Source organism: Manis pentadactyla, chromosome 13 (assembly GCF_030020395.1).
Source record: "Manis pentadactyla isolate mManPen7 chromosome 13, mManPen7.hap1, whole genome shotgun sequence".
In the NCBI taxonomy this organism is placed as follows: Eukaryota; Metazoa; Chordata; class Mammalia; order Pholidota; family Manidae; genus Manis; species Manis pentadactyla.
This window is the reverse complement of record NC_080031.1, coordinates 101,560,186-101,583,675: the sequence shown is the minus strand read 5'-3', so window position 1 is coordinate 101,583,675 and position 23,490 is coordinate 101,560,186. Positions and strand designations below refer to the sequence as shown.

Genomic DNA, 23,490 nt, shown 5'->3' with positions numbered 1-23,490 from the left:
AAGAATTTGGGGATTTCTTGTTATATTTTTATTTCTGTCTTAATTCCACTATCGAAGCATATTGTCATTACAATTCTTTTAAAACTTTTTGAGGCTTACTTTATGACACAGAATATGGATAATTTTAAGATATTTCATATGCACATAAAAAGAATATGTATCTCTAGTATGCTATGTCAGTTCATCCAAATATAATTACTGTATTGTTCCAATTTTTAATATTCTGTGTGTGTGTGTCTTCTTATTCTACCAGAAATTGAGAAAGTTGCATTAAGTCTCCTACTATGACTAAGAATTTCTATATTTCTCATTTATGTTCTCTTAATTTAACTTTATATATTGTGTAGTTATCTTAAGGGGATATATTCAAGCTCATGACTTACTTATTTCTGATAGATATACCTCTATCATTATGAAACATCTCTCTTCATCTCTAGCAATGCATCTTTCCTTAACAAGTCTCCTTTATGTTATGGGAGTACAGCTATACTAGGTTTATTTTAGTGTTTGTATTATATATATTTTCCTATTTTTAAACTTCCAATCTTTCTGTGATATCACACATACACACTTATATGACAGTATATAGTTGAATTTTTCTTAAATCTAGTCTGATAATTTTGGTTGTTTAATTGGATTATTTAATGCAATTACAATTAATGTAATATTTTATATCATTCCATTTATATTTACCAACTAATTTTTCCACTAAGATTTCTTTTTTCTGAATTATTCAGGTATTTGTCACTTTTCATTTTTTTCAGTTTTTAAGTATTAAGTTTTAAGTTATTCTTACGATTATCCTAGAGATTCAGTATGTATTTTTGATCTCTAACAGTCTAATACAAATTATTGATTTTACCACTTCTATGATAATGCTTAGAACCTTAGAACTCCTTAACTCCATTTATACCATTTGCCTTTTACATTATTATTGTCATGAAATTACATTTTATATACGTTTTAAATCCTTTAAGAAAGTACTATTTTTGCCTGGTATAATCAATATTAAATTTATATTTACCCTTCCTGTTGCTTTTCATTTCTTCCTGAGTCTGTGATTCCTTTAGAACTGTTTTCTTTTTGCCTAATGAGTTCCACTGTATTTCTTTTAGCATAGATGTGACTGTGATTTTGTTTGTGAATTTCATTTTTGAAGGATATATTTTCTGGTACTATAATTCTAGTCTGTTTTTTTTCCCCAACGTTTTTCCCCAATGTTTTTTTAAAGACATCATTTCTTTTCCCTGGATTTTGTGATTTATATTGAAAAGTCAGCTCTCCATTTGATTGATACTCCTTTAAAAGCCATGTGTCATTTTTATGTGGTTGCTTTTAAGATTTTCTCCTTGACTTTGGTTTTCAACAGCTTTCCTATGATATGCCTACGTGTGCTTTGTTTTTTATTTCTCCTGATTGGGTGTCCCTCAGCATCTTGAGGAGTGAAAGGTTTTCACCAATTTTGCAAAATTCCTGATTATTATCTCTTCAAACATTGCTTAGTCCCCATTCCTGGTCTTGTTCTTCTAAAATTACCATCATGTACATGTCAGAGTTTTTCATTATGTCCCACATTCCACTACCATTGTTTTCTGGATTCTTCATTATTTCTTTTCCCTGTGCTCTATTTGGACATTTTATATTGGCCTGCCTTGCATTCACTAATCCTGTATTCCTTTATGTCTACTGTGCCATTAAACCATCTAAATGTTTTTTAATTCAGACATTATATTTTTCAGTTCTGTAATTTCCATTTTAAATTTAAATGATCTGGTGAAAGTCTCTTTTATCTGTTTTCTCTATTCTTTATATTTAACATATTAGTCATACTTATTTTAACATCATTGTCAGTACATCCTAGTATCTGTTTCTTTTGTGGGTCTTTGTATTGTCTGTTTTTGCTCTAGATTTGTGTGTGTGTGTGTGTGTGTGTGTGCACGCATGCACATGTGCCTACTAATTTTTTATTAAATGCTAAACATTTATGTAAAAAGCTGTCCAGGATCCAGATAATACTATCTTCCTCCAGAAAGAGTTCGTTTTTTCCTTTGTTAGCTTGATAGAGTCACATATAATCAAATTTCCTTAATCCAAACAGACATTGTGCTTAGTCAAGGGTCTTTGCAGTCCTGATAAGTACCTGACCCTCCAGAAGTTTCAGTTGAGAACTTAACAGTCCCTTCCCATGGCAGGTTCTAAATCCTAAGCTTTTGCAGCGAGACTATCAAAATTGCACCCTCTTTTTCAGAAAGTTTCCACTTACATTTTTGGTCTTCCCTGGGATGTACCTGATTTTGAAGAGTATCCTCAGGGGGAAAATTGGCCATAAGCTTAAATATTCACCTTCCAAAGGCTAAGTTACCCTATCCTTGGCAAGAGACTTTTGTCTGTTCTCAAACTTAGCAAATTCTCTCAGGGCAGACTGATGAGTCAGCTCACATCTCCAAGGATTTTCCTTTTCAGAAATCTTAGCCCCTTCAGTTTCTATTATATCAACTGCTGTCTGTTGCTGCAAACAGATCATTTCTGAATTTTAATCAAATTTTATAGTTGTTTCTGCTATTAGATAAGCCATATAACATAGAAGCATAATTACACCAAATATGTGCATGACTTTAAACTCAGACTATTTAAAATCTGTATTTTGCAACTTTAGGTAGAAAGGAAAAGGGAGTGTACAAGTGATGTGGGCCTGTATTTCCTTCAGTAGAATTTCTGTCCCCAAAACTTACTATATGCATGCCTAAAAATAACAACAAAGGAATTGTAAAAGGTGCACATGTAAGATGGATGTTAGCTGAACCTGTTGTGATAATCATATCACAATATATGTAAATCAAATTATCATGCTGTTTGCCTTAATTTGCACAGTAAGTATATCAATTATTTCTCAATAAAGCTGGGGGGGGGGAAGATGATAGGAACATCTGAGGAAATACATGATTGAAATGGATATTGTTACCAAGTATTTGACCTCCATTATTTTTGTTTTGCAACTACTGGCTCTTTTTCATAAGGTACGCATTTTGTGGAAGGTATTTAGATCATGTTTAACTACTAAATTCTAATAACTAAATTTCAGAATGTTGATGTGTTTTACACCAAAGTCTGGTGGCGATCCTTAGCCAGTAAGGAAGGATCCACGCTTTATGAATACTCATATAATTCATAAAGTAATACACAAAGTCATTTGTAAATTTACTCACATAAATTCATAACAGTGGGTCCTGGGTATTTATTTGATCAGTATCATCTGGGTGACTATAAAAATTGGACTTTCCTGGCATAAACAAAAAAAAAGTGGTCTTGGATTTTCATGATGTTGAAATACATTGGTGAAAACTTCAACCAGAATTCTTGTCATTAAACATAAAAGCTGTTTCATTTAAATAGCTAATAATGAGATGCCATTAAAACTGAATACCATATTTGTATTTAATTTTGTTCTTTTTATCATTTGTCATTTCAGTTTTTAGATTGGATGAAAGCTGTAAGCTGTGCTTCATGAATAACACAAACTATCAGTAACTTCCTCTTTTTATTTTATTATATCCTTAGGAAAAAAGTAATTCAAGGAAAAAAGCAAATAATCAGATTCCAGCAGGATGGCACGTGAGATTTAAAAACAAATATTTAGGTTATAAATCAAGATCTTTAATTGCTCACATTGTGCCAGAAGTTCAACTAAGTGGTCTTATAGTTCTATCCATATAATTTAGTTGGAAACCACAAGATCAGCTTACTTGATTATTGAACACAACATAAAGCAATTAGAGAGAAATTCATTTCTTATCTAATTTAATTTCCATTTCTATTCTTTTTGTCCTAAAGGACAAAATAATGCTTATTTCTTAAAAATGAAATATCACCATAATTGATAAATTTACACAAAATACCTGAAAGCTACACTGAAAAACAAAACAAGATAACTGGGGTATTGAAAATAAATCATTATTTTGTTGCTGAAGGCTGTCCGTGTCTGCGGTGTAACTTAAAGTAAAATCTGCTATCACCCAATAATCAGACTCAAATAGACCAACTGAAACTCAGAAGAAATTCTCTGATTCTTTTGAATGGTGGGGAGAAGGTACAGGAAAACCAAAAGAAACACACACACAAAACTACACTTGGTCAAAAGGAAGGGTAAGGAAGTGTATGATACCCTTCGTGTCTTGAATCCTTTGAAAGGATTTAAGGTTTATTTAAAGATCTGAGATTTGTTTTTAAAGATTTTACCAAGCAGTGACTTAGTTTTATTTAGTGAAAGTGATGCAAATTATAGAAGATTTTCTCCTCAATTATTATTTATAAATGAGAATAATTTTTAAATTTTAATAACATTTATGGAGCACTTACAATGTGCTAAGTAAGTAGCAATCGAATGAATTTTTTAAATCTTTAGCATATATAGTGCTCACAATGGGAGAAGGTCACAATTTTAGTGTATTATTTTAATGAAGTACATGCTTATGTACAATTTGGGAGAAACAAGGATGCTAAGATATGTGCTCATGGTTATTCATCAGGCATAGCCTGTAGAAAAGACAACAAGAAAGGCCAAGGGAGCTGGGAAGCATTCCAAACATCTGGCCTTGCAAAGGTAAAGCTATAGAGTAAAGACAAGCACCACAAATACATAGAAATGCAGGATTACATGAAACCTTTAAAACGTTTCATAAAAAAGACATTAAGAACTTGATTTAATTAAATTTTCTCCTATTACTGAAGTAATTAATAGTTATGGAGAGATCAGTCATCAAAAGAAAGTCAAATATGAAGAAAAACATGACATCCAGTGTACCTAAAAGTTGCTAATTACAATGAATATTAATAAAAGAAACAGCATGATCAGTAACATACATACATCTGGAAGAGATATACATATTTAGACAACAATCCAATTTCTTAAAGGTATTGCAATCGGAGATAGGTTTGCCAAAATTACAAGGGGCTGAGGACAAAATAAAATGCTTAACTGAATACAAAGCTATTCCTGCAGTTGTGGCTTGCTTTAATTTCTCTCTCAGTGTCGTGAACCAAGAGGTTGGGGAACATTGGCTTCTGGAATTTGAACTCACCAGTCGTAGGTTCTCCAGCCAGGCACACCTCATAGCGGTAGGCCTGGCACAGCGTCCCGCCGCCGCTCACGTCCACCACGTGGCCCGCAAGGCCGCCCCCGGGCCCCGAGCAGCCCCCCGCAGACGCCGCCCGGGCCCTCGCGCACAGCCGCGCCGCCACGACGCCCAGCACCGACAGCAGGAAGAGCGACGACACCGCCGCCAGGGCCACCACCAAGGACACGGTGAGCGGCTCGGCCCGCGCCTGCTCGGCCGCCGCCTCGGCCCGCGGCAGGTGGGGCTGCGAGAAGCCGTCCACCAGCAGCACGTGCAGCGTGACGGTGGCCGACAGCGGCGGCTCGCCGTGGTCGCGCACCAGCACCGCCAGCCTGTGCCTGGGCGCGTCGCGCTCGCTCAGCAGCCGGGCCGTGCGCACCTCGCCGCTGGGCGCCCACACGCCGAACAGCCCGGGCTCCGTGGCCCTGAGCAGCTGGTACGACAGCCAGGCGTTCTGGCCCGAGTCGCCGTCCACCGCCACCACCTTGCTCACCAGGTAGCCCGCGTCGGCCGCGCGCGGCACCAGCTCGGTGCAGGGCGCAGAGCCGTTCTGCGGCGGGTACAGCACGACGGGCGCGTTGTCGTTGGCGTCCAGCACCTGCACGCGCACCAGCGCCCGGCTGCTCAGCGCCGGCGAGCCGCCGTCGGCCGCGCCCACGCCGAACTCGAAGGCGCGCAGCGCCTCGAAATCCAGGGGCCTCAGCGCGAACAGCTGCCCGGTGTCCGCGTTGATGGACACCAGCGAGGCCAGCGGCAGGCGCGCGTCGCCGGGCGGCAGCAGCGAGTAGGTGACCCGCGCGTTGGCGCCCGAGTCCGGGTCGGTGGCGCTCACGCTGCCGATGTGCAGGGCGGGGCTGTTGTTCTCGCGGACCCACAGGGTGTAGGCGCTTTGGCTGAAGGCCGGGGCGTTGTCGTTGACGTCGGCCACCTGCACGCTGATGCTGTGCTGGCTCTTCAGCCTGGGTGTCCCCAGGTCGGTGACGGTGATGGTGATGTTGTACTCGGATCTGTGCTCTCTGTCCAGGGGGCTCTCTGTTTCCAGAGTGTAGAAATTCTTGAAAGTTGGTTTTAGAATGAATGGCAGATTATCTGGAATAGAGCAAATCATCTTTCCATTGTCTCCAGAGTCTCTATCTCGAATTCTGAAGACAGAAACTACAGTCTCAGGAGCATTTTCTGGGATGGAGCTGGTGAGTGAAGATATGGTCAGCTCAGGGGCATTGTCGTTCACATCCACCACTTCTATGGCTACCGTGCCTTTTCCAGAAAGGCCTCCTCCATCTGTCGCCTCAATTTCCACGTGGTAAGACTTAATTTGTTCAAAATCCAATTTCTTTGTCAGTCGGATTTCTCCTGTGACTTCATTTATTGAGAAAGTTTGTTTAATTTCATCTGATGCTTGAAAGAAGCCATAGGAAACACTCCCGAAGTTTCCAGCATCTATGTCCCTAGCTAAGACACTAAGTATTGGGGAATCTAGAGGGCTGTTTTCCAGGACCTGTACCTCATATGGGGTGTGCACAAACTCAGGAGCATTGTCATTGACGTCCATGATCAGTATTCGCACCGTGATGGTGCCAGATTTGGGGGGAGACCCACCGTCTATAGCCATGAGAATTAAGCTGAGCTCAGACTGCTCCTCTCTGTCCAGGGCTTTGTCTTGCACCAAATTTGGGTACTTTTTGCCTTCACTATGATTGCGAGTGAGAATGTGAAAATGAGAATTGGGGCTGATAGTGTATTTTTGAAGACCATTGTTTCCCACATCCAAATCCTGAGCTGATTTCAATGAAAACAGAGTCCCTGGGAGGCTGTTTTCTGGTATTTTCAAGAGCATTTCCCTGGTCGGGAATACTGGGGAGTGGTCATTTATGTCCTGGATTGATAATTCTCCTTCAAAAAACTGTACCGGTGTTTCCAGGAGCACTTGGAAATGCAGGACACACGGTTCAATGGGACCACACAGCTCTTCCCGGTCTATGTTCTCCCTCAAAAGCAAATCTCCTGTCTGACGATCCAGCCACAAGCGCTGCTTGTCATCGTCAGACACCACCCGGGCCGACCGGGCGGCCAGTTCCCCGACTTCCAGGCCCAGATCCTTGGTCAGATGCGCTACAAATGAGCCGCTCTCTGTTTCTTCCAGCACAGAATAATGAACAGGCTCTGGGCGAGACTGAGACAATATCACCATCAAAATAAAGGCCATCACTTGCCTGTTCGGTTGAATTCCCTCTAGCGTCTCCATGTTGATGCCGGAGTCCTTACATCCAATCCCCTCAGCAACCACAAAAAGACTCAAGATATTTGGTGGAATCCTCACAAAGTTGTTTTTTTTATCTTAAATTTGTTTAGTATATCGCAGCCCAAATTCGTTGGTAATCCAGTACTGCTGGCCAAGCTCCTTCCGGGTGTTTTGATTCCTCCTTGCAACAAAGGAACACTGGAGCTTTTAGGGCTCTTTTTTCACAATCTTAGCCTGCAGCGCCACCCTGCGTCTTGACTGAGAAATTAATGTTCTCAAGGCATAGGATATTTTATGTGTCCAAATGCAAGCTGTTCTTAAAAGTACGTAGAACTTTTACAAACTTTGTTTTTCCACTAAATTATATGATTTATAAGGCCATTCCATTCCATTGCATGATCTAGAATAATTGTGAGCACCAAGCAAGAGGATATTTCAGTCTCTGCACACCCTAATCATGGAACTTCAAAGAACTCCACTTCCCCTTTGAATAATCTAACCAGAAGAGATAAACTTTCATAAAATTAGAATTCATAATAGTCCTATCTGCTTATTCACAACTATGTGAGGAATTTGTGATGATACAAAAGTTTAACGGGTTCTGTATCACGTGGTCTCTGGGAGACTATTTTTCAAACAAAGGTTCTGTTTTCCTACTCTGGCATACAAATAGTAATACAGTTGAATGAAGAAGCACTTTGCTTTGTTAGAAGTGCTTTCACAGTGTGAACTTGCAATACATTTGGAAGGAAGTCAGAGAGTACTGGAGTCAGATTCTTAGATCTGGAGAGTAAATGAAAGGGGTTTACAGGTAAGGAAATTTAATCTCAGAGGGTGATAGGACTTGATTATCCCATCTGACTTATCAGGATAATATCAAGACAAAATCAAGTGAGTAAAAATCATAGAATTTTGTTAAGATAAAGGCTTTAAGCTTAAACTTATTCAGCTAGATAGATACCTATATTTTATAGTGCATTGCTTCTTACCACATTCATATTCCTTGACCAGCTGATTTTGGGGAAAACAAGAAGCCCTCATTTAAACTATGTTAATCTGTGAGCAGAGTGCCTCAAGACTTGCCTACTTATATATGGTGAAAAGGAGACATTTTCTTATAAAATGGATTCCAGCACAGTATGCAGCTATTTCAATTGCTCTGATCTAGTGAGTTAACTGAGACACAGTCAACCAGTTTAGTGGTTACAATTAGTATATTGAATAGAGTACCACTCATCCCAGCACATATGGAATTTCCTCTCTTAAAATACCTTGTAATTTATGTAATATCTTGGTATGGTAACAGAGGGTAACTAACTTACCATAGTGAGCATTTAGCAATGTATATAATTAGTGAATCACCAACTGTACATCTGAAGTCAATATAATATTGTCTATCAACTATTTCCAATAACAAATTTTAAATAAGTATCTTATAATTTAATTATCTAACTTAATAAAGTAAAATTTACAATTCATAGTAAATGAGTTATTCTAAAAGCATGCCAATAATAATAGATTCTGCTAGTGATAGAAAGTATTAGGAAAATATTTTTGAAAGAAGCCTGGACTGTAGTAGTCATTTTGATATATGCCAATTGAATAAAATTAATTAATCCATTCTAATGATTATGTTTCTACCTATATAAGATTATTGTCGTATCATACATTCAGCCATGAACAGGTCTCCAACTGAATACAGAATTCTAAGAGATGAGAGTATAATACATGCTAAGCAGTATTCAATTAAACTTACTCTGATTCAAGTTCTATTAATTCCTGTAAAAGATGTAGCAATGACAATAAAATTAATGCTAATACACTTTAGAATTTCCTTTCACATTTAAGGAAAATCAGAAGAGATTCAATGTGTATGAACATTTAGTAAAATAAATATGTACTGAAAAGAATGAAAACAAATATTATTTTAGATATAAATGGAAAACAAGTATCTGTGCAAAAGAAAGAGAAAATTGGTCATGTTATAGTAACCAAGTCCTACATAGTTAGAGTTCAGAACAAAGTTTAAACTGTTATTTTGTTTATTTATTCCTGTATGTTGACATGAATACTGTTGCAAATCAGCTCTTTTCAGTTCTTGTTGTCAATCTAAGGTACATGAAATCTGGAGTCACTTTTTAATACTTCTGGAGTCACTTTGTTAATAATTCGTTGATGATTTTTGCATCTATAGTTATAATGGATATTGGTATTTCATTTTCTTGTGTTATCTTTGTCTGGTTTTGACATCAGGGTAATACTCGCCTCAGAGAATAAATAGGGAAGTGATCTCTGCTCCTCTTTTTAAAACAAATTTGTGAAGGGTTGGTGTTAATTCATTAAACATTTGGTAGAATTCACCACTGAAGCCATCCGTGCCTGAGATTTTCTTTGTGGAAAGTTTTCTAATTACTGATACATCTTGCTGAATAGGATGAGACATTCAGAATGAAGAAATCCTTTCTGCCAGAAAAAAAGAAACTTAAGCAAAAAAAAAACTCAAAATGACAACATTTAGAGAATATAATTTTAATTTATTACAAACCCCAAATGTTCTAGAACTTGAGTTTCTCATTGAAGTCTTTCCTCATGGAAAAGTCAGCCTATATTAGGTAGAGACAACTGACTTTAGAAATCTGAATGCATTTGTCTCTGATATTCCAGTCAGAAACTTCTCAAATTAATAATTCTGGAGCTAAGTCCCAGTGATGTTGATATCCTCAAAGTGCTCAGAAAAAGGGCCTCATGAGCAGCAGTCCACTGTAGGTTTCCTGTTCATCCTCTGCCTGAACACCATTGAACAGGAACAGAGAGCAGTAAATGATGGACACGGCTAGGTGATATCAATGATCAAGTGAATAGGAGCTTGTCAGCTTGGGTTGACTTCCGTGAGTGGTTCCAGGCATGGAAGGTAGGACTGGGATAGGTTCTAGACCAGGTATGGCATGATCAGGCCAAACAGAGGTGGCTTCTAGTTGTCCTTAGTAACAGCACCACTTTGTGCCTGGCTGTGCCTATCACTTAGGAGCTAGATATGCTTCAGTGCTCCACACTGGGGGCCAGGTTGTGAGTCCCCACGCTAAACACCAACACTCTGAAGCCTTGAGTCAATGATAAAACTGCTTGAGGTCTACCTTAAGTTGCCAGCCAGGTTACCACCTTGTTCTACCTGGCACCCCCTCAAAGTAAAGGATTTCCTTGCAACAGATTTTCTTGGTCATCCAGCAAGTTGTGTGTGTCACCCAGGACACCACGTACAACATTTCATGCATATTAATCAAGACCTTGATTTTTTCCCTGTAGGCAATCTCCATGTATCAATTACTGCAGGTGCAATTCAATTTTCTTCAAAATCAGCTGATTTAATTTGAAGATTGAAGTGTAAAAAATGTTGCCATTAGCTCCCATGTGTACTGCCTTAACAGACACCATAGCAACTGAAAAGCAGAGGGTAACATTCTGAGACTTTTGCCTCATGGAGCAATGCCACCAAGGGAGACAGGGACTCAAACACAATGTTAGGTGTTAGTCCAGAACTTCCACCTATGTGTGCCAAAGTAGAGCTAAGCTTCTTAATTAAGACTTGGTTTGTAGAGCTTGGAGCTGGAACCACCTGGAGACTCCTTCTTCCTCCCTTTTGTAAGGCTACCAAAACCAGTACTTTATGATGAAAACCTCCAATAGGAGCTGGATTCTCAATAAACTATCACCAAGCATGTGAGGAAGACTAACAGCATGAGAAAATGGGCTCAAAAATGAAAGAATGTATATATAAGAAATAGACATTCAAAACAATATGGAAAGAACTTTAAAGTAAAAGATATGTAATACCCTCAAACAAAAAAGAAGGGCAAAAAAAAAAAATGATTCGAGTCCCCTTCCAGGCAATTAAAACCATTTTCACGTGCCAAAAAAACAAAAACACAAAAAAAGGAATTAGCAATCATGAAAAAAAGAGCAAGTTGTTGTGCAAATCTGCCAAATAGATATTTTTAAAAGGAAAACTATATTTACTCAAACAAACAAAAATCAGTATACTGCGTGAACTCAGGTTGGGACCTAGGAAGTATCAGAACATCAAGAATAAGGAAAAAATCTAAAAGAGAATGAAGAAGTTTATAGATTTAAAAAATGAGAACTAGACTAATATTAGGCTTTTCATCAACAGAGTTGAATACCAAAGGAACAGAAAGAAAAAGAGTTCAAATTTAAATCTATGATCAAACTATTGGCTAAGAATATGAGTATTACACATAAAAATAACTGAATTATGACTAATAGATTTCCAGCTTTAAAACATACAAAAATCTGCTTCAGAAATAAAAAAGACTCCCAGAATAAATGAGTGAGATGTGTAGAAAAACTGACATATATTTTAAAGTCCTACTTTGCAAGAAAGTCATATTTAAAAATTAAGGAAGATTTATAAAATGTATGGTAAGTTCCTTCACTACTTTTAATGAGTGATGTTTGAATACAGTCTTTTAACAACCCTCATAAAAGTTTAAAATTCATTTTCATAACTTTGCTTTTTAGTTTAAAAACTACATTGTGAATGTAAAGGAAATACTGAAATAATCTATGAATTGATATGTTTTCAGATAGAAAAAAAGGGATAATACACCCTATCTAGGAATATGTTTTGAAAATAAATGAATGATTGGCTATTTTAAAGTTAATTCAAAGCCTTTGTGATCTTGCAAAATGCACTTCGTTTTGATACCTTGAAGACTAACCAAAATTAAATAGAATAACCAGTTAGAGACCTCAAATACAGAATTCAGAAAGTTAATTTGATGAATTCAGAGTGTTGGAAGTTGGCATTGTTTTATAAATTACTTGTATTTCATTTCTTCTTTGTCTTTGAAATCAAAGATGTGAGAAAGCTCAATTTGAAACCTAATTGGAGATTAACACATTATTTTAGAGTTCTCCTAATTTCCAGAAATCAACAAGTGAAAGGAGGCCACTAAGTAATACATTGGCTCTATAGAGTTTGGAATTATGTTCTTAAATGCCATACCTTTTTGCATGTAGACAGTTGTTAAAATTTCAGTGTGGAGATAAGTTCCAAGTAAACAAGTCCTTGAAAAATTGATTGATTTTCCAAGTATTTAAAAAATGATTTATTCAACAAGTATTCAAGCATCTACTATGTGTGAGGCATTTTGCTATGTGCTGGAGATACAACTCTGAATAAAACAGAAACAGACTCTAAGTTCCTTAGAGTACTAAGAAGGTGATTTAGTGCATTCTGGGGTAGGGGGCTCAAGTTTTTCTTTGATTTCTCTTACTTTCTGAATATTAGAATATAGCGAGAAGTCAATTTGGAAGTAACTCACAATAATGGATTTACCAGTCTTCTTAGAAGAAAAAGTCACTAAAAAATTATTAACATAGAAAGTCATCCTTTTTATCTTGTGCCAGAATTTCAGTTCATGGAATTCCAAAAAGTGGCAACAGTAGTTGGCACTGTACATGTGACACCTTCTCTACCCTTGATAATAAAGGTTTTTAATTTAAAAAATGAGATAAAGGTTTTTAAAATTGTCTTTAAATAAAAAGGTGAAAGGTTTTCACAGCCCAGAATTGAAAGCAACTTTGAACCAGGAGTAAAGTGTAATTGTTTCCAATCTTCAAATTTCATCCAGATGATCTCTTCTGACCTCACTAAATGTTGTTCACTTTCTCAACAAAATGTGAAATCCATGCATCTACTAAATTAGTTGTATACTACCAACTAATAGCATCTGTTCTCTCTTCTGGGCCTCAATGAGTCCTCAGCGTATAGCCCCTCCAACTCCAGTACCACATCATATACCATACAGGTGCAAACAAGAACTTCCCTTTATGTCCACTATTGGATACTTCTCTGGCTCTGATACTACCTGGAACTAAGCTAGCCAAATAAAGAGACTCTTGATCAGAATTCTTCACCCCTTTCCTCTCTCCATAAAAATTCAGCTAGTTATGAAAAGAAGAAAAAAATCTGAGAGAGCCAGATTTAGACATCTCTACAAAGTAATGAGTAAAAGGGAATATTCTCTTTCCACTGCTTATTAAGGATTCATATATTTGATTCTCAGTGATATAAAATGACACCATTTACACATACACTTAATTGAAAGCATGTCAATCTTAAATTCCTTCTCTCTTTTGGGAATTTTCAAAATCTTTGAGAAACCTCAGTTCTCTTTCTTCTAGTCACATATTTAATTCCTGCAAAGCTCTGTTCCTCTGGATGAGTAAATGCCTATGAGGAGAAAATTTGTTTTCTTAACATCTCTAATTGGGCACTAAATATTTTGTTACTTAAATATGTTTTTCTATTTCCCTCAAAATAACCATAAAAGCTTATGTTTGGTTGCTTCCAGACTTTACTCAGTTATAGCTGATTCACACTTTCATAATGATATTGCTCTCCTTTTTAGAACTTCCTATTCTTGTTTATCTTTTGTTAATTACACTGTAAGAGGTCAAACGCTGATGTGGATGGACTGTGTTTTTCCCTGAAGGACCATGTATAATCTTGAGCCATGTCAGGTTGAATTCTGAAAGAGGGAACCAAGATAGGCAAAATATTTTGCTCACATAATGTCATATAAATGCAAAGTATATATTAATTTAAAAGTAGGAATGGGACACCACTTCTATGATAAAGCATTTAGAGACTGTGTGTGTGTGTACTTTCATGCCATTAAAAAATTCGGCCCTCAGGTTGATAACATTTGTATGTCAGAATTTATAGACCAAATTGTCATCCCACCTGATGCATGACTGAGCAATGTTTTCATGCCTAATGGAAAAGCACAATCACTTGTTCAAAATGCCTTAGGTGTAATTCTTTTCCTCAGTCATCATGAATACAGCTGAGGGAAATTTAAGAATAATCTGCCCTATTAGCCAATAAGTGTATGCAATATTGAGATATGAATTGCAAACGTCAAAACAGAATGAATTGAATGTATTACTTTCATTTGAGGACTATACCCCTAAAAAGGTGGTGCACCTAAAAGATGGTACATCTTAAAATACATTATCTATCCACAAACTTCGTTAACCACAGACAAAGCTGATTCAGGAATATTATAACAAACATTATCTGACTGTATTGAACAGGGTAAATTGTAAGATTGGTCATTTGGAACTCTCTACATTGCTTTGGACATTGAATGTAATGAGTTCTTTAAAATAAACCTATTTGAAATCATTATTAAAAGATTAATTTATTCTCGCTCATCGATTAGAAGAATAGGAGGCATTAAGACTGCATTAGTAACACAGGATGCAGATGAAAAAAGAACATGCAAGGATTACCAACCAACACAGAAAGTAAAATCTACATATAAAGAAGTGTTATATCAACTAAAGATTCTTGATTTAAAAACAAAACATTCATAGGAAAACAACCACGTTTTGATTATTCTGTTAATAATATACTTGCTCAGTGTCTCGAACCAGATCACTGGGGAGAATTGGTTTGTGGAACTTGAACTCGCCGGTCCCCGAGCCTCCCGTCACGCACACCTCATAGCGGTAGGCCTGGCACAGCGTCCCGCCGCCGCTCACGTCCACCACGTGGCCCGCAAAGCTGCCCCCGGGCCCCGAGCAGCCACCCGCGGACGCGGCCCGGGCCCTCGCGCACAGCCGCGCCGCCACGACGCCCAGCACCGACAGCAGGAAGAGCGACGACACCGCCGCCAGGGCCACCACCAAGGACACGGTGAGCGGCTCGGCCCGCGCCTGCTCGGCCGCCGCCTCGGCCCGCGGCAGGTGGGGCTGCGAGAAGCCGTCCACCAGCAGCACGTGCAGCGTGACGGTGGCCGACAGCGGCGGCTCGCCGTGGTCGCGCACCAGCACCGCCAGCCTGTGCCTGGGCGCGTCGCGCTCGCTCAGCAGCCGGGCCGTGCGCACCTCGCCGCTGGGCGCCCACACGCCGAACAGCCCGGGCTCCGTGGCCCTGAGCAGCTGGTACGACAGCCAGGCGTTCTGGCCCGAGTCGCCGTCCACCGCCACCACCTTGCTCACCAGGTAGCCCGCGTCGGCCGCGCGCGGCACCAGCTCGGTGCAGGGCGCAGAGCCGTTCTGCGGCGGGTACAGCACGACGGGCGCGTTGTCGTTGGCGTCCAGCACCTGCACGCGCACCAGCGCCCGGCTGCTCAGCGCCGGCGAGCCGCCGTCGGCCGCGCCCACGCCGAACTCGAAGGCGCGCAGCGCCTCGAAATCCAGGGGCCTCAGCGCGAACAGCTGCCCGGTGTCCGCGTTGATGGACACCAGCGAGGCCAGCGGCAGGCGCGCGTCGCCGGGCGGCAGCAGCGAGTAGGTGACCCGCGCGTTGGCGCCCGAGTCCGGGTCGGTGGCGCTCACGCTGCCGATGTGCAGGGCGGGGCTGTTGTTCTCGCGGACCCACAGGGTGTAGGCGCTTTGGCTGAAGGCCGGGGCGTTGTCGTTGACGTCGGCCACCTGCACGGAGATGCTGTGCTGCCTCTTCAGCCTGGGTGTCCCCAGGTCGGTGACAGTGATGGTGATGTTGTACTCGGCTTGGCTCTCTCTGTCCAACGCTCCTTTCGACACCAGGGTATAAAAATTCCCTTCAGATGGTTTCAGGACAAAGGGGAGATCGTTCTCTATGGAACACATCATTCTCCCATTGTCTCCAGAGTCTAGATCAGAAACACTGAAAATGGCCACCACAGTCTCTGGCGAATTCTCAGGGATAGGGCTGGTAATTGAGGACAAGGTCAGTTCAGGTGGGTTGTCGTTCACATCAACCACTTGAATTATCACTGTTGATTTTCCCGAAAGGCCTCCACCATCCTTGGCTTCTATGTCGACCTCATAAGTATTAATCGCCTCAAAATTCAAACATTTGACTAGTTGGATATCCCCAATAATCTGATTTAGTTTAAAAGTTTTGCGAATTTCTTCAGAAGCATGAAAAAACGCATATGATATTGTTCCAAAATTTCCCGTATCTAAATCCGAGGCCGAGACGGTGACAATAACAGAGTTAACGGGGGTGCTCTCTGGAATTTGAACCTCATAGACGGACAGCGTAAATTCTGGGGCGTTGTCATTTATGTCTAAGACCAGGATGCGGATCTGGGCGATCCCAGACCGGTGTGGGGAGCCGCCATCCAGAGCCGTGAGCATCAAAGTGAGCTCCGGCTGCTCCTCGCGGTCCAAAGCTTTATCCAACACTAGTTCTGGGTACTTTCTTCCATCCCTACGACTGCGTGTGAGAACGTGGAAATGTGAATTAGGAGTGATAGTGTAGTTTTGGAGACTGTTTCTTCCCACATCCAAGTCCTCAGCATTTCCCAAAGGAATTACTGTTCCTGGTGGAGTGCTTTCGAGGAGTTCGAGCTGCATTTCATTTTCAAAGAATATTGGAGAATGGTCATTTACATCTATGACCTGGAGCTCATTTGTAATAAACTGCAAAGGGTTTTGCAGTAATATCTGAAAATGCAGTATGCATGGCTCTGTGAAGCCGCATAGCTCCTCCCGGTCCAATTTCTCATGCAGGAGCAAATCGCCAGTCTGATGGTTGAGCTGAAAATGCTGCTTGCTCCCTTTACACACAACTTGGGCCCCCCTCGCGGCCAGTTCGCCTGCCCCCAACCCTAGGTCTTTCGCTAAGTTGGCTATTAAAAAGCCCCTCTCTTTTTCCTCAGCTACAGAGTAGCGTCTCGACTCAGACCCAGCCAGAGACCCACCCAAAAAAACAAAGAGAAACAGGACTTGCCTTTGTCTAAGAAAGCGCTCCCTTCTAGCCTCCATTGCACTTTCCGCCATGCTCTCCCAGGAAATACTACCACTCTGAGCCTCCGATAGCGCTAGGAAACGCCAAATCTTTTGCCTCCCAATCTTTGAAGAAGGCTTAGAGAATAAGCCCTACAAGGACCTCAGATTTACTTGCTTAAAAATCTGTCCAGGCTCACAACCCCGAGTTTTCCGCACTGGGTCGGTGCGTCACAGAGTACCAGACTGCTGGTGGCTCAATTCACCTTCTTAGTCAACAGCGCCACCATGCGTTCGCTCGCGGTTTTAAAATCTTGGAGAAAGTGACCGGGCTTTCTCCTTACTTTACAGTAATTTTACAATTATTGGTTACATCTGTCTAACTGTGCTTTACCTGTGGAAATAGGTACTTGTTGAGTTTGCAGAAGTTTGGCATATAAGGGTAACAAGACAGACCATATCTATACATCTTACATAGTTTTCCATCTAATGGGGTGAAGAGACAATATAAACATGTTCAAACAGCATGAGAAGTCTTATATATGAAATGTACTGAGTGCTTTGGGAGCATGCAATAGGGGGACCAACTTAATGGGTGGTTTGAGAAAGTTTCTTCAATGAAGTGCCATTTAATCTGGAACACGAATGATGAATTTGCCAGGCTGACTAACGTGGGAAGATTTCATACATGAGAAACTGGTATGTGAAGGCCCTGGGACAATAAAGCATTGCTATTCTAGAAAATAGAAGGACAAGATGCCCAGAACTTTATCTCAAGAAATGAGTGGGAATAGAAGGCTGGGGCCAAATAATGCGTGCTTGGATTTTATTCAAAGAATAAAAGGAAGATATTGCAAAGTTTTAGGCAGAGAAATTAAACAACACAAATATCATGTGTTCAATGTAGCTTATTTACACCTATCAGGATGTTCCATTAAGGTTTTTGTCTATTAAGCTTACACTTAATATTACTGATACTAAAAATAACAGCATTACACTTCAATATCTTTACATTATTTCATTTGATCATAACTGCAAACTATTTAAACAGCTGTTGTTATCTTTTGGTGGGGAGACAGAATGTGACTTATCCAAGATCCTACAGGTAATAAGTTGATCAGAGACTTTTGGTATCAAGATAGTGCTCTATACCACTGCTACTCTCCAAATGAGACATTTAGAATTCGTATTAGAATTTTAATATTATAGCTCATTCAAATAAACATAAAATGATATAAAAATTTTTAACAGGCTGAAGAACATTAAGAATGAAAAATTTATTTTAATGTATGGATCGGAAATTGGACTGCAAGAAATAAAAAAAATTGGACAAGTCATTTAGGGAATTATAGAAGGAAATTTAAATTATAAAATTGAAAACAATTTCATATGTATTCCTTAAGCTAATGGGCAGGAAAAAGACAAACAGGAAGAGAAAAAGGAAGAAATGTATTGAAGGAAAGTGGCACCAGGGATTGCTAACTGCATAATGTTTGAATAACAGTGATCAGTTCAATTAATAACCAAAAATTATACATATAATTCATTATACATCAGAGAGCACTTCATTCCAGCAAAATTTTGTCCTGGAGTATTTTAGTGTATTTAATTATCAAAAAGTCACAGGTGAAATAACAACACTTCTTTCAGTCAATCATTCAAAAATTTTATTAGGAACCTACAATTTTCCAGTCATTGTGCTAATCATGCAATAAATGGGGAGCTATTAAGAAACATAGCTTAATCTAAAAAGAAAAAAGTATTGAAAAGTCTAGGAAACTGAAAGGGGAAAACCAGAAGTCAGTGGGGAAAAAAAAAAAGAACGGGGAGTGCAAAATAAATCTCTTTTCCACAGGCTTATTTCCGATTGAATCATAAATGCTCCAGAAAATTTGGAAAGATGCAATACCAAACAACATTTGAAGTTTCTAAAATATGGTCAAGGACAAGGGATTTAATTCCCTTAAATCCCTGGATTTTAGCTAAAAGTTAATAGATGATTTTAATAATTAAAACTGATTTTTTAAAAAGGGCATTAAGTCGAGGTGAAATTTTTTTGAGATAGCATGAAGAATTAGCATGTCTTTGAAAATGACTGGACATGGGCTATTGAACTACACTTTAGAATATTAGTGGTTGATTTATTGAGCACTTTTAGCATGAGTTGTTTGTGGAATCCAATAGTCAAGGTTCTCACAATCCCTAAAGAATCATCATGTATGGACACTTTAAAGAAGTATATATTTAGAAAAATGTGAGAGGGTGCTTTGTTATTCATGACTACACCTATGTTAATGGTTTTAGCCAATGTGAATCCACAGGATAAAAGTTACAGTAGCCTAAGAGAATATACAAACACAAATATTCTTGGCTCAAAAAATAACCCCGTGTAGTGACAGCAAACATTTAAAAATGTTGAACTGCAAAATTACCTAGAAATTGTGGAAGGTGAGTTTGGAAAAAGTTGCTATAACTTCAAGACTTCTGAAAATACAAAACTTACTTTCACACTTTAGAATTTGAATTAAGTTAAACTAAGAGTAACCAACAATAACAATGCAAACATTTACCACAGAGCAAAACATTCAGGAACACCAACTACATGCACTGAATTGGAATGAAGATAGATATATTTCGACAGTGCAAGGCAGTAAATAAACCCCAATGGGCAAGGCAGTTAAGAAAAAAAAACATTTCCACAGTTTAATTGAGACTAGGCTCAGTAGCCTCTTATTAAAACGTAACGGAATTCAAAGCTATCCCTGAAACGGGTTTGCCTCACTAACCCCTCTCCTCGCCCTGAGCGAGGAAGTTGGGCAGAATCGGTTTGAGGAACTTGAACTCGCCGGTCTCCGAGCCTCCCGACAGGCACACCTCATAGCGGTAGGCCTGGCACAGCGTCCCGCCGCCGCTCACGTCCACCACGTGGCCCGCAAAGCTGCCCCCGGGCCCCGAGCAGCCACCCGCGGACGCGGCCCGGGCCCTCGCGCACAGCCGCGCCGCCACGACGCCCAGCACCGACAGCAGGAAGAGCGACGACACCGCCGCCAGGGCCACCACCAAGGACACGGTGAGCGGCTCGGCCCGCGCCTGCTCGGCCGCCGCCTCGGCCCGCGGCAGGTGGGGCTGCGAGAAGCCGTCCACCAGCAGCACGTGCAGCGTGACGGTGGCCGACAGCGGCGGCTCGCCGTGGTCGCGCACCAGCACCGCCAGCCTGTGCCTGGGCGCGTCGCGCTCGCTCAGCAGCCGGGCCGTGCGCACCTCGCCGCTGGGCGCCCACACGCCGAACAGCCCGGGCTCCGTGGCCCTGAGCAGCTGGTACGACAGCCAGGCGTTCTGGCCCGAGTCGCCGTCCACCGCCACCACCTTGCTCACCAGGTAGCCCGCGTCGGCCGCGCGCGGCACCAGCTCGGTGCAGGGCGCAGAGCCGTTCTGCGGCGGGTACAGCACGACGGGCGCGTTGTCGTTGGCGTCCAGCACCTGCACGCGCACCAGCGCCCGGCTGCTCAGCGCCGGCGAGCCGCCGTCGGCCGCGCCCACGCCGAACTCGAAGGCGCGCAGCGCCTCGAAATCCAGGGGCCTCAGCGCGAACAGCTGCCCGGTGTCCGCGTTGATGGACACCAGCGAGGCCAGCGGCAGGCGCGCGTCGCCGGGCGGCAGCAGCGAGTAGGTGACCCGCGCGTTGGCGCCCGAGTCCGGGTCGGTGGCGCTCACGCTGCCGATGTGCAGGGCGGGGCTGTTGTTCTCGCGGACCCACAGGGTGTAGGCGCTTTGGCTGAAGGCCGGGGCGTTGTCGTTGACGTCGGCCACCTGCACGGAGATGCTGTGCTGCCTCTTCAGCCTGGGTGTCCCCAGGTCGGTGACAGTGATGGTGATGTTGTACTCGGCTTGGCTCTCTCTGTCCAACGCTCCTTTCGACACCAGGGTATAAAAATTCCCTTCAGATGGTTTCAGGACAAAGGGGAGATCGTTCTCTATGGAACACATCATTCTCCCATTGTCTCCAGAGTCTAGATCAGAAACACTGAAAATGGCCACCACAGTCTCTGGCGAATTCTCAGGGATAGGGCTGGTAATTGAGGACAAGGTCAGTTCAGGTGGGTTGTCGTTCACATCAACCACTTGAATTATCACTGTTGATTTTCCCGAAAGGCCTCCACCATCCTTGGCTTCTATGTCGACCTCATAAGTATTAATCGCCTCAAAATTCAAACATTTGACTAGTTGGATATCCCCAATAATCTGATTTAGTTTAAAAGTTTTGCGAATTTCTTCAGAAGCATGAAAAAACGCATATGATATTGTTCCAAAATTTCCCGTATCTAAATCCGAGGCCGAGACGGTGACAATAACAGAGTTAACGGGGGTGCTCTCTGGAATTTGAACCTCATAGACGGACAGCGTAAATTCTGGGGCGTTGTCATTTATGTCTAAGACCAGGATGCGGATCTGGGCGATCCCAGACCGGTGTGGGGAGCCGCCATCCAGAGCCGTGAGCATCAAAGTGAGCTCCGGCTGCTCCTCGCGGTCCAAAGCTTTATCCAACACTAGTTCTGGGTACTTTCTTCCATCCCTACGACTGCGTGTGAGAACGTGGAAATGTGAATTAGGAGTGATAGTGTAGTTTTGGAGACTGTTTCTTCCCACATCCAAGTCCTCAGCATTTCCCAAAGGAATTACTGTTCCTGGTGGAGTGCTTTCGAGGAGTTCGAGCTGCATTTCATTTTCAAAGAATATTGGAGAATGGTCATTTACATCTATGACCTGGAGCTCATTTGTAATAAACTGCAAAGGGTTTTGCAGTAATATCTGAAAATGCAGTATGCATGGCTCTGTGAAGCCGCATAGCTCCTCCCGGTCCAATTTCTCATGCAGGAGCAAATCGCCAGTCTGATGGTTGAGCTGAAAATGCTGCTTGCTCCCTTTACACACAACTTGGGCCCCCCTCGCGGCCAGTTCGCCTGCCCCCAACCCTAGGTCTTTCGCTAAGTTGGCTATTAAAAAGCCCCTCTCTTTTTCCTCAGCTACAGAGTAGCGTCTCGACTCAGACCCAGCCAGAGACCCACCCAAAAAAACAAAGAGAAACAGGACTTGCCTTTGTCTAAGAAAGCGCTCCCTTCTAGCCTCCATTGCACTTTCCGCCATGCTCTCCCAGGAAATACTACCACTCTGAGCCTCCGATAGCGCTAGGAAACGCCAAATCTTTTGCCTCCCAATCTTTGAAGAAGGCTTAGAGAATAAGCCCTACAAGGACCTCAGATTTACTTGCTTAAAAATCTGTCCAGGCTCACAACCCCGAGTTTTCCGCACTGGGTCGGTGCGTCACAGAGTACCAGACTGCTGGTGGCTCAATTCACCTTCTTAGTCAACAGCGCCACCATGCGTTCGCTCGCGGTTTTAAAATCTTGGAGAAAGTGACCGGGCTTTCTCCTTACTTTACAGTAATTTTACAATTATTGGTTACATCTGTCTAACTGTGCTTTACCTGTGGAAATAGGTACTTGTTGAGTTTGCAGAAGTTTGGCATATAAGGGTAACAAGACAGACCATATCTATACATCTTACATAGTTTTCCATCTAATGGGGTGAAGAGACAATATAAACATGTTCAAACAGCATGAGAAGTCTTATATATGAAATGTACTGAGTGCTTTGGGAGCATGCAATAGGGGGACCAACTTAATGGGTGGTTTGAGAAAGTTTCTTCAATGAAGTGCCATTTAATCTGGAACACGAATGATGAATTTGCCAGGCTGACTAACGTGGGAAGATTTCATACATGAGAAACTGGTATGTGAAGGCCCTGGGACAATAAAGCATTGCTATTCTAGAAAATAGAAGGACAAGATGCCCAGAACTTTATCTCAAGAAATGAGTGGGAATAGAAGGCTGGGGCCAAATAATGCGTGCTTGGATTTTATTCAAAGAATAAAAGGAAGATATTGCAAAGTTTTAGGCAGAGAAATTAAACAACACAAATATCATGTGTTCAATGTAGCTTATTTACACCTATCAGGATGTTCCATTAAGGTTTTTGTCTATTAAGCTTACACTTAATATTACTGATACTAAAAATAACAGCATTACACTTCAATATCTTTACATTATTTCATTTGATCATAACTGCAAACTATTTAAACAGCTGTTGTTATCTTTTGGTGGGGAGACAGAATGTGACTTATCCAAGATCCTACAGGTAATAAGTTGATCAGAGACTTTTGGTATCAAGATAGTGCTCTATACCACTGCTACTCTCCAAATGAGACATTTAGAATTCGTATTAGAATTTTAATATTATAGCTCATTCAAATAAACATAAAATGATATAAAAATTTTTAACAGGCTGAAGAACATTAAGAATGAAAAATTTATTTTAATGTATGGATCGGA

The 23,490-nt window shown here is 41.2% G+C and overlaps 3 protein-coding genes across 3 annotated transcripts; all 3 read right to left on the bottom strand.

Moving 5' to 3' along the window:
- Positions 1-1,230: 1,230 nt before the first annotated feature.
- On the bottom strand, positions 1,231-7,724 carry PCDHB4 (protocadherin beta 4). The gene has a single exon (XM_057490977.1). It carries the CDS (start codon positions 7,357-7,359, stop codon positions 4,972-4,974), a length of 2,388 nt encoding a protein of 795 aa, XP_057346960.1. The 5' UTR covers positions 7,360-7,724; the 3' UTR covers positions 1,231-4,971.
- Positions 7,725-14,563: 6,839 nt separating this feature from the next.
- Positions 14,564-17,331, bottom strand: LOC118916917 (protocadherin beta-3-like). Its single transcript, XM_036894244.2, has one exon. It carries the CDS (start codon positions 17,152-17,154, stop codon positions 14,785-14,787), a length of 2,370 nt encoding a protein of 789 aa, XP_036750139.2. The 5' UTR covers positions 17,155-17,331; the 3' UTR covers positions 14,564-14,784.
- A 1,416-nt stretch (positions 17,332-18,747) lies between these two features.
- Positions 18,748-22,422, bottom strand: LOC130680427 (protocadherin beta-3-like). The gene has a single exon (XM_057490973.1). The coding sequence runs from the start codon at positions 22,243-22,245 to the stop codon at positions 19,882-19,884; it is 2,364 nt and encodes a 787-aa protein (XP_057346956.1). The 5' UTR covers positions 22,246-22,422; the 3' UTR covers positions 18,748-19,881.
- Between the last annotated feature and the right edge of the window lie 1,068 nt (positions 22,423-23,490).

What these genes read in the sequence shown, in the direction of transcription:
- LOC118916917 (XM_036894244.2), bottom strand. Translation starts at nt 17,154, where the DNA reads ATGGCGGAAAGTGCAATGGAGGCTAGAAGGGAGCGCTTTCTTAGACAA.
- PCDHB4 (XM_057490977.1), bottom strand. Translation starts at nt 7,359, where the DNA reads ATGGAGACGCTAGAGGGAATTCAACCGAACAGGCAAGTGATGGCCTTT.
- LOC130680427 (XM_057490973.1), bottom strand. Translation starts at nt 22,245, where the DNA reads ATGGCGGAAAGTGCAATGGAGGCTAGAAGGGAGCGCTTTCTTAGACAA.